A 19,550-nucleotide genomic window follows, 5' to 3' on the forward strand; every position below is an offset into this window, starting at 1 on the left:
GGGAAAAAAAAAAGAGTGGAGGAGTAGTACTCACCGGTTTAAATATCCTTTTTATTTTAAATTCATATCTCGCTTTTCTCATAATGACTCATAGCGGCTAACAAGCATACCAGTAGCAGCGTAACAAATAGCTTACAGTAAAATTACAGCATTTCAAAAACTCAATGAAATAAACGTAAACCCCTTTTAAAATATAATAGCATTTCCTCCATGCATACTTTCAGAAATGCAAGACACCGCACAGAATGTGTCGAGGAGGAGCCTAGTGGTTAGAGCAGGGGGCTATGAACCAGGAGACCAGGGTTCGACTCCCGCTGTCACTCCTTGTGACCTTGGGCAGGTCACTTTACCCTCCATTGCCTCAGGTACAAACTCAGATTGTAAGCCCCCTGGGGATAGAGAAATACCTACAGTGCCTGAATGTAATCCACGTTGAAGCGCTGCAAAAAGTGGAATATAAATCTAAATAAATAAAGAATGTGGGGAAACTTCTGAACTCCTTCTTTCAGGTGTACAAGAGACTTGGCATAGGGGACGGTGAATCTTCTGTACAAAACCTCTTGGTCAGAGGCACAAATCAGTTCCCAAGACTCCCACTTAAGGAGGGAGCGCCTATCTTACATGGCCAGAAAATCAAGCGGGCTTTTGTTTTTCCTATCATGTACTAAAAGTTCCCAGACTTCAAGCTATTTCAATAGGAAACTAAGACTTCCTCTGTCCTCTCTTTAAAAAAAAAAAAAAAGTCTCTGGTAATCAAGGTCACCATAAAAAAAATATACAGGGTAATATATTCAAAGGAAAATGTAAATTAACATGCTATCGCAGCAACTTTCAAAAGCCCATTTACCCACGTTAAAAGTGCCATTAACGTGGATAAAACCTATCGACAATTCAATGGCATGCATCGCAGCAATCTTTGCATTTACACTTTCCCTTAAAAATTACCTCCTACGCGTTCCATAGCTGCTAAGATTAGTGCTAAACAGGTAAACTTTCAGTAAAGTGCCCAGCTGCAGAGTTACACGTGTACCAGTGAGCCTGCGTGGTTCAAAGCCACTTTCAAACATGCCAGCGACCTGCATACGCTGGCATTTCAAAATCTGATTTTTGTGATGATAAACGCACAAGCATCCATTTAGGGGTAAATACAGGCACGTTAGCGGCATGATGTCTACATGTGTACCTTTTGTCAGTGCAGGCCCTTAAAACCCCACCCGGAACGCCCTCGCGTGTGGCACGATTTGCCTTGCATTATGAAAGCACGCACACTCTTTCAGGCAGCTGAAAATCCATCTACGATTGACTTGCACAGCTTAATTCCAGGCGACGAGGAGGTCAACATTCAGCCGCAGGCAGACCAGGTAAGTTATCCAGATAAATGTATCCGGACAACTTAAACTGGATATTCAATGCCATGGCCTCGCCACTGAAGATTGACCGTTCAATCAAAGTTGTCTGGGTAACTTTAGGACTGCCTCACAGCATGAGCAGACTTACTCAGATAACTCTGAATATAGGAGTTAGCAATTTTCGCACAACTAGAAATGCCTCTGACGTGCCTGGAAAAATCAGACCCGATCAGTACAGTGTGATTTCCCGATTTGACCAGCTAAGTCTCTAAATTAGCTGGACAAACCTTCTCAATATCAATTTCTATGTCTTTAGAAACGTACCCATAAAAGTCCTTTTCCTGCACTCTGTATCACTATACAGTGAGAGTACATAAACCAGGAATTTGAAAGCAGTAAATTCAGCAGATAAGATCTGCAAGTTGGAGTCACCATTCAAGGGCAACTGGAAGGTCTTTTACACAAGTCAATGGCTGGTGGGATCGGCACTCTGTCATGAACAATGCATGCTGTTTTGCAGAGCTGCAGAACTGCGGCTGGAATGTATGAGGCCTGTAGGGTGGGGAGGATGGAAGAGGGGCTTCTCACCTCTGAGTGGAGCAAACAAAAGACAGAAGACAGTTTTAGAAAGTTAAAGAGCTGTTGCATTTGTGGGCACTGAATTTCCGTCTGTGGGCTTGCCTACTGCTGCCTTCCACACATGTGCAGCGTGCCTGTGAGGTTTCTGTTTCCTTCTGCCCAGCCAGCTTTCTTTCACGCTGCAGCATTTCAGACATGTTAGGTTTTTCACTCTGGACAGGCATGGTGTACAGATTCTAGGGGCGTGCATTTGTTTTCTAATGAAATGAAAAAACACGATAAAAGCACTTGCTTCATTTCATTAGATAACAAAATTTTAAAACAGCTAAAATTTGAGACGGGGGGGAGGGGGGTCATCATTTCCTTTACAACATAAGAACATAAGATGTGCCATACTGGGTCAGACCAAGGGTCCATCAAGCCCAGTATTCTGTTTCCAACAGTGGCCAATCCAAGTCACAAGTCTCTGGCAAGTACCCAAACATTAGATAGATCACAAGCTACTATTGCTTATTAATTACCATAATAGCAATTTATGGATTTAACATCTAGGAACTTATCCCAAACCTTTTTTAAACCCAGTAACACTAAATGCTGAAACCACATCCCCTGGCAATGAATTCCAGAGCTTAACTATGCGCTGAGTGAAAAAGAATTTTCTTCTATTTGCTTTAAATGAGCTACTTGCTAACTTCATGGAGTGCCCCCTGGTCCTTCTATTATCTGAGACAGTAAATAACCAATTTACATTAACCTGTTCAAGTCTTTTCATGATTTTGTAGCTTCTATCATATCCCCCTTCCGTCATCTCTTCTCCAAACTGAACAGCCATTACTTCTTTAGCCTTTCCTCATAGGGCATCACTTCCATGCCCCATATCATTTTGGTTGCCCTTCTCGGTACTTTCTCCACTGCAGCTATATCCTTTTTGAGATGCAGCGACCAGAATTGCACAGTATTTAAGGAGCAATACAGACAGAGGCATTATGACATTTTCCGTTTTATTCACCAGTCCCTTCCTAATAATTCCTAACATTCTGTTTGCTTTTTTGACTGCCGCAGTACACTGAACCGATGATTTCAATGTGTTATCCACTATGACGCCTAGATCTCTTTCATGGGTAGTAATTCCTAAGGTAGAACCTAACATCTTGTAACTACAGCAAGGGTTATTTTTCCTTATATGCATCACTTTGCACTTGTCCACATTAAACTTCAATCTGCCATTTGGAAGCCCAATCTTCCAGTCTCACAAGGTCCTCCTGCAATTCATTACAATCTGCTTGATATTTAACTACTCTGCATAATTTTGTGCCGTTGCAAATTTGATCACCTCACTTATTGTACCCCTTTCCAGATCATTTATAAATATATTAAAAAGCACAGATCCAAGTACAGATCCCTGAGGCACTCCACTGTTCACATTTTTCCACTGTAAAAACTGACCATTTAATCCTACTCTCTGTTTTCCTGTCTTTTAACCAACTTTAAATCCACAAAAAGACATCGCCTCCTACCCCATGACTTTTTAGTTTTCTTAGAAGACGCTCATGCGGGACTTTGTTGATTGCCTTCTGAAAATCCAAATACACCACATCTACTGGTTCACCTTTGTCCACATGTTTATTCACTCCTTCAAAAAAATATAGGAGATTTATGAGGCAAGACTTCCCTTGGGTAAATCCATGCTGGCTGTGTCCCAGTAAACCATGTCTATCTAAATGTTTTGTGATTATATTCTTTATAACAGTTTCCATGATTTTTCCCAGCACTGAGGCTAACCCAGTCTATAGTTTCCTGGATCACCCCTGGATTCCTTTTTAAATATAGGGGGTACCATTGGCCACCTTCCAATCTTCAGGTACATCGGAAGATTTTAATGATAGGTTACAAATGTTTACTATTAGTTCTGAAATTTCATTTTTGAGTTCTTTCAGAACCCTGGGTCTGGTCCAGGTGATTTACTGCTCTTCAGTTTGTCAATCAGGCCTACCACATCTTCCAGCTTCACAGTTATTTGTTTCAGTTGATCAGAGTCATCACCCATGAAAACCTTCTCCGGAATGGGTCTCTCTCCAACATCCTCTTCAGTAAACACTGAAGCAAAGAAATGGTTTAATCTTTCCACGATGGCCTTATCTTCTATAAGTGCCTCTTTAACCCCTTGATCATCCAAGAGGCCAAGCGACTCCCTTGCAGGCTTTCTGCTTCGGATACATTTTTTAAAGTTTTTATTGTGAGTTTTTGCCTCTATGGCCAACTTATTTTCAAATTTTCTCTTAGCCTGTCTTATCAATGTCTTACATTTAACTTGCCAATGCTTATGCATTATCCTATTTTCTTCTGAAGGATCCTTCTTCCAATTTTTGAATGGAGATCTTTTGGCTAAAGTAGCCTCTTTCACCTCACCTTTTAACCATGCTGGTAATCATTTTGCCTTTCTTCCACCTTTCTTAATGCATGGAATACATCTTATCTGTGCTTCTAGGATGGCACACTTTTTACCTTTGTAGCTGCACCTTTCAGTTTTTTTTCTAACTATTTTTCTAATTTTATCAAAGTTTCCCTTTTGAAAGTTTAGTGCTAGAGCTGTGGATTTACTTACTGTCCCCCCTTCCAGTCATTAATTCAAATTTGATCATATTATGATCACTATTGCCAAGCAGCCCCACCTCTCTCACCAAATCCTGCGTTCCACGGAGAATTAGATCTAAAATTGCTCCCTCTCTCACTGGTTCCTGAACCAATTGTTCCATAAAACTGTCATTTATTCCATCTAGCATGCCCTGATGTTTCACTTACCCAGTCAATATTTGGGTAATTGAAATCTCCCATTATTACTGCACTACCAGTTTGGTTTGATTAGCTTCCCTAATTTATCTTAGCATTTCACTGTGTCTCACCATCTTGGCCAGTTGGATGGTAGTATACTCCTATTGCTATACTCTTCCCCAACACACAAGGGATTTCTACCCATAAAGATTTGATTGTATATTTAGTCTCATGCAGGATCTTTATCCTGTTGGACTCCATGCCATCCCGGACCTAAAACGAACTCCACCACCAAGATGCTCCTATCTGTCATTGCGATATAATTTGTATCCCGGTATAGTAGTATCCTATTGGTTAACTTCTTTCCACCATGTCTCTGAGATGCCAATTAAGGCTATATCATCATTCACTGCTATACACTCTAATTTTCCCATCTTACTTCTTAGACTTCTGGCATTAGCATACAAACATTTCAAAGTGTGTTTTTTGTTTGTATTTACATACTGCTTTTCAGTTGACAGGGATAAATTGGAATCTTTTAGCTCAGGTGAGTTTTTAAGTTATGGGCACTTGGACTACTTTTCTTATTATTGGAACCTCACTGTCGGGATGCCCTAATTCTAATGCATCATTAGTATCCTTTGAAGATACCTCATTCTGAGCCATGCACTGCTGAGCGACTGTCGGCTTTCCCCTTTTTTCTAGTTTAAAAGCTGCTCTGTCTACTTTTTAAAGGTTAGTGCCAGCAGCCTGGTTCCATCCTGGTTACGGTGGAGCCCATCCCTTCGGAAGAGACTCCCCCTTCCCCAAAAGGTTCCCCAGTTCCTTACAAAACTGAATCCCTCTTCCTTGCACCATCGTCTCAAAAGAAAAAACCCAACAAAAACCCCCAATCCCATCGACATTTAAACCCCCCCCCCCCATTACCACCCGAGACACCATTTAACTGTAAGGTTCCCGTAGTTTCCCAGTTGCTTCTGCCTATCTGGTCTTTTTTCAGAATGGCAATGATTAGTGGAAGGTCTGGGGAGAGGAGGGGGCAATTTTAAAATGTCAGCAGTACTGGAAGGGTTTCAGCAGTTGGAGGGCCCTGCCTTTCATTTTGTTCATTTATTTTCCTTTTTGCTATGGTGCTTATTTCGTTTCTAATAAACAAGACAAAATAAACATAAAATGAAAGAGAAAACAAACTTTAAAAAAAGAAATCAATCTATTTTTCTGTGCACACCATTTTCTTGACATAACAGTGCTGTACGCCCAATGTGCTGGCATCAGCATTTTCATGCTTTTAGCCTGATGTCCCTATGCTGTTGTGACATCCACACATCTTACCATTGCTCTGACAAATGCGACAATAGGCTTTCATCAGGGACACAGTACAGAATAAGCATGGTGGGGGAGGGGCCCATTACAAATGAAGTCCAGACCATGTCAGATAAAGGAAAGGACAACCCTTCATTTCTGTAGATATGAATGTCGCCTTTGATGCAATGACGTTCCCGATTCAAAAGTTTAGGAGTGGCGGCCCTTGATTGGTTTCTCTCTTTTCTCAGTAAGCAATCCCAACAAGTAAAGCAAACATCAGAAATATCCTTATCCCATTCACTAGCATTATGTGGTCCTTGTTTTATTCAATGTATAGTTGTTATTTCCACTTGCTACTTTAATCCACGAGATAGGTTTTAGTTATTCTTTATGTGCAGATGATGTCGAGATCATCGCATATTTAGACCTGACCTTCCAGAATAAATTAAATATAATGAAGGTCCAAGTAAGATCGCTTCTTGGCTTGCTTCTCATGAATTAAAAATTGACCCCGACAAGTCTGAAGCCTTGCGGGCGAGCAGGAAAATCCTTCCACTTATACTCGCTCTTCAAATGGCAGGAGTTAGCATTCTAAGAGAGATGATTAGAACATTGGTTACAACATTGGGCATAAAATTTGATGCCAAACTGTTCTTTAATAATCAAGTTTCCTCCCTGGTTCATTGCTTTATTACCTATGTTACATCTGGCATTTCAAACCATTTTTAGGTCAGAAAGGGCTTTTGTTGTTGATGTATGCCTCTGTGTCAAGCAGATCAGATTGACATATAGAGGGAGTCCAGATGGGTAGGGTGGAAGGGAGTGCTGGGCTCAGCCTGGGGAGAGTGAGTGGCTCAGTACCGCCGGTCAGTCACAGCAAGTGAAATTTGTATAAACACCCCATGGACAAGTTTGAATAAATCTGTAAAGTTCATCTGATAAAATACTTGGAAGAGAATGAAAAGCAAAGAAAATCCCTGAATAACCAAACCATCCAAGCTGCATAATCACAAAAGTCACGGCATGAACTTTTTCCAGAAAATATATCAGTAGCTGCAAATTTTTAACACACTCATGAATTTGTTTGGGAAAAAATTAATTTGCCCAGTCCTTGTCTGGGCAACACATGGGAGATAGCTGGCTAACCCTATTTCTTACAGAAAACAACCTCAGTAAGGGCGAGAGTTGTCTGCTCCAATTGCCAACAAGATGAAAAAAAGTTGAAAAGCAAATGGTTTGGCATTTACAAAATGGCTTTTCATTTTAAAATGGATTTATCTCTACATTTATTTATTTTATTTAGTGTCATTTCTATACCGACGTACGTTGGGAACATCTCGTCGGTTTACAAACAACAAAACTAGCAACAGGCTTTACATGGAACAAGTAACAATAAGAATGAGGAATGCAAGCATAAAAGGGGAGACAGTGAACGAATGAACTAGGGAGGGTGGGGGAGCAGGGAAGAGGTGATCTAAAAAATAATATAGATAATAGTACATATTTACAAGGAGGCAGAGGAGATTACATCACCAAGTTACAAGGAGGCAGTAAAGCATGTTATATACAGATTAAATAACGGGTAAGTCAAGATTGAAATGCTGTAGGTTCCTGGGATTAAGCTGAACTAGGAGGGGTGGAGAGGGGAGGCAGGCAGTTAGGTGTAGGAGTGGGTGAAGAGCCAGGTCTTCAGGTTCTGTTTGAATATTTTGGGGCAGGTTTCTTGGCGGAGTGAGGTGGGTAGCTTGTTCCAAAGGGAGGGACCTGCAAGGGAGAAGGCTCTTTCCTTAGTAGAGCGCAGTTTAGTAAGTTTGGGAGCAGGGGTGTGAAGAGTGGCAAGATACTGTTTTCTAGTGGGTCTGCTGCTGTTATGAAAGGTGAAGTCTTCTTTGAACCAATGCATGTTTTGATTGTGAAAGGATTTGTGTATTAGGGTGAGGGTTTTGTATGTGATACGAGCTGACAGGGGCAGCCAATGCAGATGTTTGAGTACCGGAGTTATATGGTCATTTCTGTGTGTGTTGGTGAGGATGCGGGCAGCAGCATTTTGTAGGAGTTGCAGTGGTTACAAAGTGTTTTTAGGTAGGCCCAGGAGCAAGGAATTGCAGTAATCAATTTTAGATAGTATGAGGGCTTGGAGTATAGTGCGAAAGTCGTTGAGATGTAAGAGGGGTTTGAGTTTTTTTGAGTGTGTGTAATTTGAAATAGCAGTCTTTGATTGTGGGGTTGATTGCCCGTCAAAAGCTCAAGGTGAGCTACAATTCATAGAACAATGATACAATCAATAATAAACTGTCACCATCATTAAGCTCACATGTAAAGATCCGTCTGTACAGGGTCTCTAGAGTCAATTTACTGCCTGCCCTACCAAAGTTACACTACAAGTTGTTGGGAACTAAGGGAGAAGAGCTGGTAAGGGCCAGCCCCTTCAATGCACCTCATCCTCAAGGCGTTTATTGATTATGTATGCGCGCGCTAAGGATTTTTGTGTTAAGTGTTTGATTACGTGTGTTGGGTACAGGTTTAATCATAGAAAGAAAATGACCCAGGCTGAAACTAAACTTAAGCTGTCTGGGTGGGCCCCCCCAAAACCTGACACGTGGCAGAAGCGGGATCTTACATCATTCTCGCTTCCCAGCACTGAGCGCATAGATGATTTTCGCTTCCGGAGCTAAAAAGTGAAGTTAGGGTAATGACGGTGGGGGGGATGGATATTTTTTTGGCTCACTCTGGTAGTGACTCAGGGCTTCGCCACAGTGTAAATTCAGAGAGCCAGCCAGCAGGGTCTTTGGTTTCCTTTCCCATGAAGTCTGCTAAATTACAATAAAAGAAAGGAATGGGTTTGGCAGTTCCGCTCCAGTGCCAGCTGCATGGCATTGAATTACATTTACTGGCAGCAACGTTCTGTCTGTCTGAGCACAGAGTAGATCCACGGTGTGAAGGGAAGGAGGAAGCTGGGGTTTATTTTGTTGTTGCTTCTATTCTGCACATTCACTGTATTGCTAATTTTGATCCAGACATCTCGTTTGCACGTTCCTGTTTTTATTTTCGTTTTATTTATGCTTCTGTGCTTTATCCAGTGGTTTTGCCTTGCAGACTTGAGCGTGCCAGACCTTCCTCGTTTGTTCCTGTGCTAGTTTGGTTACTACACAAACCATCCCGGCTTCCTGTGGCGATTATCTGCAACCCAAAACCTTTTGAACTTGCTTCCTTTTCCCTCCTGGGAAAAGTGGAAGACAGAGGCTGCCGCCGGACCCTACCCAGTAACTTTTTTTATTTAGAAAATTACTGCTGCCAAGCTCCAGTGAATGCATTCCACCCTTTTCGGTTCCACTAGGTTTCACTATTGCCAAATCTGCCTTTTAAACCCCTCTGACAAAGTTCCCACTCTGGCATCCAACACAAGTACACTACCCCTGTATAACCCATTTCATGATCCCCATCCTGTTTGTATCCTTTTAAAGGTGCGATCTCCAGAATTGCACACAGTAATCCAAGTGAGGGCTCACCAGAGACCCAACCAGGGGCAATATCACCTCCCTTTTTCTGCTAACCATTCTTCTCCTGATGTAGTCAAACATCTTTTGGGATTTTACTATTCCTTTATCCAACTGTTTGGCCACCTTAAAATCATCAGATACAATTACCCCCAGAACCTGTGTGCTTAGGAGAATTACACCCCCCAATATTGTACCTTTTCCTTGGGTTTTTGCATCCTTAATGCATTACTCTGCATTTTTTAGCATTACATCTTAGCTGCCAGAACTTAGACCATTCCTCGAGCTTCATTAGATCCCTCCTCATGTTTTCTACTTCTTCCTGGCTGTCTACTTTGTTACAGATTTTGGTTATCATCAGCAAAAAGACAAACCTTTCCCAACTTCCCATTTATGTCCTGTCGCTCACAAAAATGTTGAAAAGAACCAGGCCAAGGACCGATCCCTGAAGCACACCACTAGTAACAACTCCCTTCTCAGAGAAAACTCCATTTACCACTACCCTTTGACACCTCCCATTCAGCCAGTTTCTAACCCAGACTGTCACTCTAGGAGCCATACCAAGGGCGCACAACTTATTTATAAATCTTCTATGCTGAACTGTGTCAAAGGCCTTGCTGAAATCCAAATACACTAAGGGCCGGATTTTAACACACCTGTGCGTGTAAAACCCGGGGTTTTACGTGCGTAGGTGGCCTTATGCATGCCGGGCCAATTTTCAAAGGCCCGGCCATGCGTGTAAGTTCCGAGGTTGCTGAAAGGGGCGGTCCAGGGGGTGGGGCCAGAGGCATCCAGCAGAGCAGCCATTTGCTGCTGTGCCGGGGGATAGCATGCTGGCAGGGGGCCGGTGCACGCAACTTGCGCCTGCTCAAAGCAGGCGCAAAAGGTAGGTTAAAGCTATTGGGGGGGGGTAGGAAAGTTAGTATAGGGGGTAGGGAAATTCCCTCCTAGGCCGCTCCTAAATTGGAGCGGGCTGGGAGGAAACTGCGGAAGGCCGTGGGCGTCAGTGAGTGCAGGTTGCACAAATGTGCACCCCCTGTGCACGATAGTTATAAAATCATGTGTCCACATGTACATGCCAGGTAGCACACTCACATGGACACGCGCTCACAAGTTTTTAAAATCTACCCCTAAGTCTAGTGCTTTCCCTTGATCCAAATTGATCTGATTCGTCCGATAAGATTTATCTCTGGTAAAACCATGCTGCCTCGGATCTTACAATCCATTGGATTCCAAAACTCGTACTATCCTATCCTCTCTTTAAGCAGCGATTCCATTAGTTTGCTCACCACAGAGGTCAGGCTAACTGGTCTGTAGTTCCCAGCCCCCTTCTTACTTCCAGTTTTATGAATTGGAACCACATTTGACCTTTTCCAGTCCTCTGGAACTACTCCAGACACTAAAGAAGCATTGAAAAGGTCTCTAAGTTCTCTTAGCACCCTCTGATGTATCCCATCCCGCCTCATCGCCTTATCTACTTTAAGTTTAGTTAGTTCCTCACAAACACACTGTTCTGAAAATCGATTGAGCTTTACCTCACTTCCAATCTTATTTGTGTTTGTTTAATGTGGTCCTGCTCCAGGCCCTTCCACAGTGAACAGTGTTCACCTAAATCAAAGCAGTATGTATTACCAGTACTAAGAAACCGTCATCTCACCAGAAGTGATCAAAATGTTATGTCCACAATACTCACCTGCATATCCAATTCAAGAAAATATCTAAAACATAGATCCCTTACTCTGACAGCCTACAATGCTAATAAGTGAAGTTCAGGCCTCCTTTCCAACAGAGTTGCAGAATTTGAGTACATCACAGAAACAATATCTTACGTTTGCCAGCTCGTGGGCTGCCCCCTTGAGCCGATACAATCACCCCAATCCAGCAATGCTCAACTTCGCCTTGTAGCAGAGACGCTACCCCCATGACCGTTCTGATGCTCCTCTCTAGGTGCGCACACCTAGTCTTGTAGGGTCCACAGTGGGAACCTCTTCACATGGCTGGGTATTTAAACCCCAGCCGTACACAAGACTGATGCTTTAGCAGCAGGTTGCCTGCATCCCTGCAGTGGTGAGTTGCTGCTCCTGACCACCCAATCCTGCGTTCCAGTGTCTGCCTCATCTCTCCAAGCTCTGTCTGACTGCCTGCCTGGTCTCTCCAAGTCCAGCCTCTCTTGACCTTCCAGTCCTGGTGTCCTCATCCTTCCAGAGTCGTTCATGCCTGCTCTCGGACTGCTATAGGATCTGACCGTAGCCTGTACCAGACTATTCTTGCCCGCTGCCTGCCTTTGACCTCAGACTGGACCATGACCATCCTTGCCTGCTGCCCGCCTCTGACCCTAGCAATGACCGGGACATCTCTCGTTACTACGCTCCACGAGACTCATGCCTAAGTCCTGCCAATCCCCGGAACTCGAGGGCTCAACCTAAGGGGAAAGGGGCTGGTAGGGGTGAAGCCCTAGACCAGTCTCACACCAGCCCAGTCCCGCCAGCTTTTGGGAGGTTAAGCCAACCTCCCCTCAGCAACAAGAGTCCACAAATCTTACACAATTTGCTCAAAGCTTGGGAGGACTGGTTGGCATCTGCTTGCAGCATGGGACATGCTGATAAGAGAGACATACTTAAGAGAGTAACCTAATAGAAAGCTTTACTAGAGCCCTGGATTTACAGATTGGGATCTTCGCTCGTCCAAGAAACACATAAGAGTCTGATAAAAATGAGTAAAATACAAATAACCCTTCAGAAAAAAAAATTATTATACCATCTTTTTTTACTTACCTGTTGCCAAAAATAAGACATTGTAGTCCCTGTTTGTTGTAGTCACCTGATCTACGACAATTTTCGTGTAATGGATGTGGCTGTGGAATAATGGTTCATTTCTGATGGGCATCACTTCATTTTCTAATTCAGGATGACTATCTGCCATATTAAAAGTTTCAGTGGGTGTTGGTTGTCCACCTATAAGACACTGAATCAAAAAGAGGCAATAAGCATGGGAAGGCCATAAGAACCTGGCAAGTACCCAAAAACTAAGTCTATTCCATGTAACCATTGCTAATGGCAGTGGCTATTCTCTAAGTGAACTTAATAGCAGGTAATGGACTTCTCCTCCAAGAACTTATCCAATCCTTTTTTAAACACAGCTATACTAACTGCACTAACCACATCCTCTGGCAACAAATTCCAGAGTTTAATTGTGCGTTGAGTAAAAAAAGAACTTTCTCCGATTACAGTGAACCAATGCCTACATTTTTTGTCCTCAACACCTTGCTGTGTTGCCAGTTGCTGTGTTGCCAGGTTCAGATCATTGCTGTGTTGTTGTACCACTCTTGCGGCCTAGACTCTTCCTGCTGCTATGCCTCTCTCTTACTGGGGAGCTAAGTTTGGACCCAAAACCAAAACTAAAGAAAAGAAAATCCTTTTCCTCTCCTGCCCCTTTATGGATGTCTTTGGATCCTGGAGCCTTCCCTTCTACTACGTTTCAGCCTGCTCCTGATGCCCTAGCCAGTTCTCATTCCCTGTGTTACAGTTTTGGCTGCAGTGCAACCGCCTCACCACCAGGGGTCCCTCTAGTGCTGGCTCTCCTGACAGGCCCAGGCCATCTCCCCTGTCCACTCTATGTTCTGGGTTGGCCCTTATAACCCTGCCTGACAGTTCCCTCGGTGCTTCGGCATCGAGCTCACCTGGGCTCCCTGCTCTAGCCCTGCGCGGCCTTCGGGCCTTTCCTTGCCTTGCCCTGCGCGGCCTTCGGGCCTTCTTCCTCGCTTTTCTTACCTGGCCTACGGGCCTTCTGACCTGCCTGCTCAGCTTACGGTGTGTGGCCTACGGGCCTTCTGTGTATGTGTGGCCTACGGGCCTTCTGACCTGCTTGCCCTGACTACGGTGTGTGGCCTACGGGCCTTCTGTGTATGTGTGGCCTACGGGCCTTCTGACCTGCCTGCTCTGCTTACGGTGTGTGGCCTACGGGCCTTCTGTCTGTGTGTGTGTGGCCTACGGGCCTTCTGACCTGCCTTGCCCCGCTTATGGTGTGTGGCCTACGGGCCTTCTGTGTGTATGTGTGTGGCCTACGGGCCTTCTGACCTGCCTTGCCCCGCTTATGGTGTGTGGCCTACGGGCCTTCTGTGTGTATGTGTGTGGCCTACGGGCCTTCTGACCTGCCTTGCCCCGCTTATGGTGTGTGGCCTACGGGCCTTCTGTGTGTGTGTGGCCTATGGGCCTTCTGACCTGCCTTGCCCCGCTATTGGTGTGTGGCCTACGGGCCTTCTGTGTGTGTGTGTGTGGTCTACGGGCCTTCTGACCTGCCTTGCCCTGCTTACTGTGCCCTGACCCAGCCTGGACCCAGACACTGCTGACTGCCGCCTGCCCTGACCCAGCCTGTACTTAGACACTGCTACTGCTGCCTGCCCTGACCCAGCCTGAACCCAGACTCTGATACTTGCTGCCTGCCCTGACCCAGCCTGGAACCTGACACTGTTTCTAGCTTCCTGTCTCTCTCCACCTGGAGCCACCCTGCTGGGTGGTGTTCACGACTCCTGACCGGAGCCCAAGCGTAACACCCTGCCTCTCTCTTGGTTCACCACCTTGCTGTTTTGTTGTATATTTGAGTCCTGCTCTGTTTCTTCTGCCATGTTTCTCTATTGTTTCTCTATTTCTGCACCTTGTGGATTTGTTATAGAATTATTGCAGCCTGGCCTGATGTCACCCTGTCTTTATATTGGTTTAAATGGGGTGTTTTGGCCCTAAATAACAGCAGCCTTCTCTGACCACTTCGCCTCTCTCCTGGTTCAGCACCTTGCAGTGCTGTTCTGCTATTGTTACTGCCAAGCCTGCTCCTGGTTCTCTCATGGTGCCTTCGAGAGCTCTTGCCACTGCTGGCATCATTGTATTCCTCTCACAGTCCTTGGAATATTCATGCCACTGTTTGGTGCTGCTTTGCTGCTCTTTTGGTGCCTTGGAATGTTAGAAATTAGTGCGCAGTAATTAGTGTGCTAAATCAAAATAGTGCACATTAATTTTTAGAGTGCACTAACAAACAAAATGAAAAAAAAAAAAACCCAAAACACTGTACATCTCTACATAATCAGTGAACCACACAAACTGAATGAACAAACCGAAATGAAAAATTTTACACTCACATCTCTAAAAAGGGGAAATTACTGGACTTAGACATGAACTATAGTTGGATTAAAGAACAATTAAGGAGCACTTTATCCAGTAGTACTGGCACAGAAGACTCCGAAAATGAGGAGCGTGCATCTTACTACAAGCTTAGAAAGAACTTGCACTGTGAAACACAGACACTTGCAAAGTCCTGATCTTGTACAAAACTTTCACCACACACTTGTGGTCCAGCATCAGCTAGGGAGGGCACCCAGAGTAGGGCTTAAAGTTGATGAGTGGCTCTTCTCTAGTAAGGAACTTGAAAGAGATGACAGAGGTATCGTTGGTTTATGTATTTATTTAATACATGTGTATTCCGCATTTCTGACATACAGCCATTCAAAGTGGTGAACAGAAATGAACAGCTGCGACAATAAAATCACAAAGACCAACCATACCCAAATAAGGGGTTATGATATGAAGTTAGAGAGTGCAAAGAATTTCAGAGGAAATACGAGGAAAAGCACCTTGAAGAGGAGCATGGTAGATGCCTGTAATAACCTCCTAGCAGAAGTGGCAGAAGCCATTACTGTGACAGAATTTATACAGCAGGAAAAAAAAAAGAGATAATATTGGCATTCTATAGGCCATTAGTGAGACCCCATCTATTCTGTGTTCAGTTCTGGAGACTTTGCAGAGACATGGAGAGGAGGAGTGATATTAAAATGCTACAAGGCCTGCCAAACCTTACACAGAGACATTTAAGACATTCAAAAAGTACTCCCTGGAGGAAAAAAGAGAAAGGGGGAATATAATAGAAATGTTGAAATGTAAGGTAGGTCCTTCCTAAAGTAAAAGAAGGTCTAAGATTCCACAGAAAAAGAAATTCAAGGGCAAGGGGTCATAATATGAAGCTGCAGGGAACAATGGAAGTTCAGAGGAAATCTAAGGAAATACTCTTTTACTGAAATGTGATAGATGCCTGCAATTACCTGCCAGGAGCGATGGAAGAAATGATTACTGTGACAGAATTTACGCATGCTTAGCCGAGAGACTGGGATAAGGACAGAGCTGAAAGGTTGTAAAAAGACACAGAGGGAGCCCTAGCTGTTGATTACCTATGGGAACTTGAATGCACATCTACCTAGAATGGTAGAAGACGAAAGAGTGAAGACAACAAAATGGACTGGAAAAATGAGCCATATCCTGCAGGAGGTCAACCTTATGTGGCTGACAGCTGGGATACATCTTTAATTAGAGCAGTGTAGATGGGAACGGCTGGGCAGACTGGATAAACCATTTGGCTCTTATCTGTCATCATCTACTATGTTATGTTACTATGGATTCTGCCTTCGCATGTCTTTGAAAGCAGAGATGAGAATTTACCTCTCCCGGCCGAGGGCTTGGCAGTGGTTTGTTATTGCCTTTCAGCGGTGAGGTTCTGAAAGTTCTCTCAATGTTGCCAATGGAGTACATGCAGACGGCAGTAAAGTTCCTATAGACATGGATAATCAAAGTAAGCAAGTGAAACTCACGTTGTTTTCAAGTCACAAGCCAATGCGTCACCCCCAAGTATTAACAAAGCTGACAAAGCATAAGCATGGCCCCATGGCACTGGGGCTGCCAAAATGTTCCTGAAGGGTTCATTTCCCAATACAGCAGGGCTGAAACTTCAGATGACCTAGGGCAGTTTGCTGATGAAGATCCCTCCCTTTCCCCTTCCAAATGTTTTGTTGCTGTTAACAAGGGATCAATGGACAATGTGAGCAGTGTTCTAAGATTCCAGATCAACAAGATGAAAATAGATTTAATTGATGTATGTGCCATAGGATAATTCAGTTATCAGCACCATGGACAGAGCAGTACTTAAATACAAATTCTGGCTAATTTTAAGATAGATGGGTATATTTAGCAACATGAACGTGCTTCTCAATGTAAATAAGATTATCTGGCCAACTATCTGAGCTGCATAGCAGCTGAAAATGGACCTCATCGTGTTTTGCTTCTCTTAATTTTTTTTAAAGTCATATAAATTTAAAAAAAAACAAAAAAAAAACATATCAGGGACTGCCAAGGCTGTAAGGAGGGACACTGGGTGCTGCAAACGGATTTGCTTTAAGCTTTGGCTGCTACCAGGGGGTAGGAAAAGGAGTAAGGATTACAGGGGGAGGTGGAAGCTGCTGTGACTGGGAATGGGACATCAAAGGCTGCTGGGAGGTTTAAGTTTAATTGCACTCTGGTTACGTTTTACTTGGCAAAGCAAATTAGAAATCTGGTAAATAAATAAAATGAAAGCTTTCGTGTGTGCTAAAATACAGAAATCGACATCTCTATCCCCAGATGCTGTCTATCATTACTGGAAGCACATTCTTACCAATGATTTGAGAAAACGCCATACACTCTGGTTTCAGTCCAGTTTTCAGACTTAACAATGAAGACGTCATGCAGCTTGTTAAAGAATTTCTTCTGGGATAGGTAACCACACACCAGCCGAGCTTTCAGGAATGTGGTCCACATGGAAGCAGCAAATGACCCCTCACCTCCTCCATCCTCCTGAGAAAAGGAGAGGACAAAGGGAAGTTACGCGCTACGTGTCACCATGCGATACACCAAGCGAGAGACCTCGGCTGAGTAACTGGCTCATGCTTCTTCTCCTCAGGCTGGCCCAGGCTAGAAGCACCGCTGATGTGGAATACAGGGCACAGGTGTGGATGTTGTGGCATTGTGCTGACGAACAAAGAACAGCATCCAAAGCAGATCCTGAGGGAGCTGCATCTTGCTGCCATGACCACAGTAAGGGCGGGGGCAGACACGGGAGGAAGCAGGTACATTTTAAAGGTAGTGCATGAAATTCCTCTGATGGCAAACAGATGAAAAATGGTAAGGAGAGAAGCTTTACAGAACAATATACTAAAGATCCATAAACTTCCATAGGTCCAGCAGGTCCCTGATATTCTGTCATACTATCCAACTATTTTCAGAATTGTGCTTTCAATCTTGCTAGAATTTTTCTATAGAGTTTGTTCCGATTTTGCTGGAGATTCCGATACATTAAAAGAACTCGGAGGAGTTGAACATGCTGAGGACGCCAGAAAAATGCAGAAATAGGGCTTAAAATGACAATAACTCCAGCAAATTGATGGAGAATTGTTATTTAGGTGCTATTTCATAAGAGGTCCAGCTTCAAGAGCAACCTGAGACATCCCATGCCTTCATGAGGTCATTGAAATGATAGGCATAAGGAGTCCACTCCACATAATTATAAAAAAAAAAAAAAAAAGACAGTCTTGCAGGAGAATGTCAACCCTGTCACAACAGGTGTCATTTTCTGGTGCAGATATATCATTGGGAAATGAGAGAGGGACGTTATAAACATAGGGTTAGGAACATGGTTTGGAAGAAAGACATCAGCCTATAAGGAGGATACCCACATCTGGACAATTATTATAATTGGATTCAATATTTAAAACTTATCCAGCTAACAGGGTCATTTATCAAAGCGCGTTAAGGCGTTTTCACATGCGAAAAACACCTCAACACATGCAAAAAGCACCATAATGCATGGAACGATGTCAATTTTTAAAAGGGGAGGGATTGGGGAGGATACGGAGATGGGAATTCTGTAAAAGTGGGCTGGCTTTGCTAAGTGCGAAGCCTTAACGCTGAAAATAAGTGCATATTTTTCAATAGTATGGGCCATCTATTGCTCCTACCATGTGACAGGGGCCGACCAATGGCACCGATAGCCCCTGTCACACGGTAAGGGCAAAGGGCCATCGGCGCCATTTTGATTAGTGGCAGCAGACGGCCCGAGAGGGGGAAATCACTCCCGGGACCCTGCTGGACCACCAGGGGTTGCAATTAATTAAATTTGAAGGGTTGGGGTGGGTTTGGAGGGTTTTTTGGTTTTTGGTTTTTTTTTTTAATGTGCCCTTTCTCCACCCCCCCCAAAAATGATAAGAAAACCACACAAAATTTCGTGGGTTTTCTTATTATTTCGTCGCCCCCTGAAACGCGATGAAATAGGAAATGTCTTCTCTATTTCTTATTTCGTCACAAATGAATGCACATCCCTAATATTTACTGCTTTTTGATCAATCTAGGCCTAAGTGAGTTAAGTTAGCCAGATAAGACTTATCCAGCTAACTCACCCGGTATATTCAGTGGCTCAGCCGAATAAGTTGCTAGTTAGTCAGATAAGTCTTATCTGGCTAACTTTAGATTTGCTGTTGAGCATGTCTAACTTATCTAGTTAGCATAGCCAGATCAGTTTGAATATCACTACTTATCTGACTATGTTAACCAGATAAGTAGCTCTTCCCTGAAATGCCCATCCTCCCCCCCCCCCCAACTGGATAAGTACCTATCTGGTTAAGTGGCAGCCGCTAAACCCAGCCAGATATTCAGCCATCGCCACTTAGCCAGAATAAGTCTTTACTTATCTGGCTAAGTGGGATTGAATGTCAATCTCATTATTATTTGATTTTTATTCCACTTTGTACGTGATGTTCCAGAAAAGGCTAAAAGAACCTGCAGAACCTTAACTAATCAGGTTTCTCCTCAGGTATAGAATATTAAATCCTCCTTTTTCTCTAAAAGACAACTGGATCAAATCCTTGGATTAGAACGTAACAATTAGAATCTCACCAAATCTGAATGCCCAGTAATATCATTAACTTCTAGAAACATGTCCAACTTAACGTTAAGAATGGTTACAGAAGTGGCTAGTGCTATCACAGTTGGCCAAGGCAAATGATCTTCAACAGAGCCACACTTAGGGAACTTTAGAGAAACAGTGCCAATCATATGTTGTAAGAAGTCTAATACAGCTCTGTCTGTTATAAGGACCTGCCATATTTATTTTTCTCTATTTGTTTTAAAGGATTTTATACCACCTAGCCAGTAGGTAGCTTTCTGCTACCCCTTTAAAAGCAATTTTCCCCTAAGTTCCC

At 43.6% G+C, this 19,550-nt stretch overlaps 1 protein-coding gene across 2 annotated transcripts in view; it reads right to left on the bottom strand.

The window, feature by feature from the left end:
- Positions 1-19,550, bottom strand: part of SEMA7A (semaphorin 7A (John Milton Hagen blood group)) — a 70,418-nt gene that overhangs the window by 13,550 nt on the left and 37,318 nt on the right. For both annotated transcript variants that reach the window (XM_029575328.1, XM_029575329.1), the window contains exons 8-10: positions 16,973-17,151; positions 15,985-16,093; positions 12,277-12,466 (exon numbers count right to left, since the gene is read on the bottom strand). In XM_029575328.1, coding sequence (XP_029431188.1) covers positions 12,277-12,466; positions 15,985-16,093; positions 16,973-17,151 — 478 coding nt within the window. The remainder of the gene's footprint in view (positions 1-12,276; positions 12,467-15,984; positions 16,094-16,972; positions 17,152-19,550) is intronic.

This window comes from Rhinatrema bivittatum, chromosome 13 (assembly GCF_901001135.1).
Source record: "Rhinatrema bivittatum chromosome 13, aRhiBiv1.1, whole genome shotgun sequence".
NCBI classification, from domain to species: Eukaryota; Metazoa; Chordata; class Amphibia; order Gymnophiona; family Rhinatrematidae; genus Rhinatrema; species Rhinatrema bivittatum.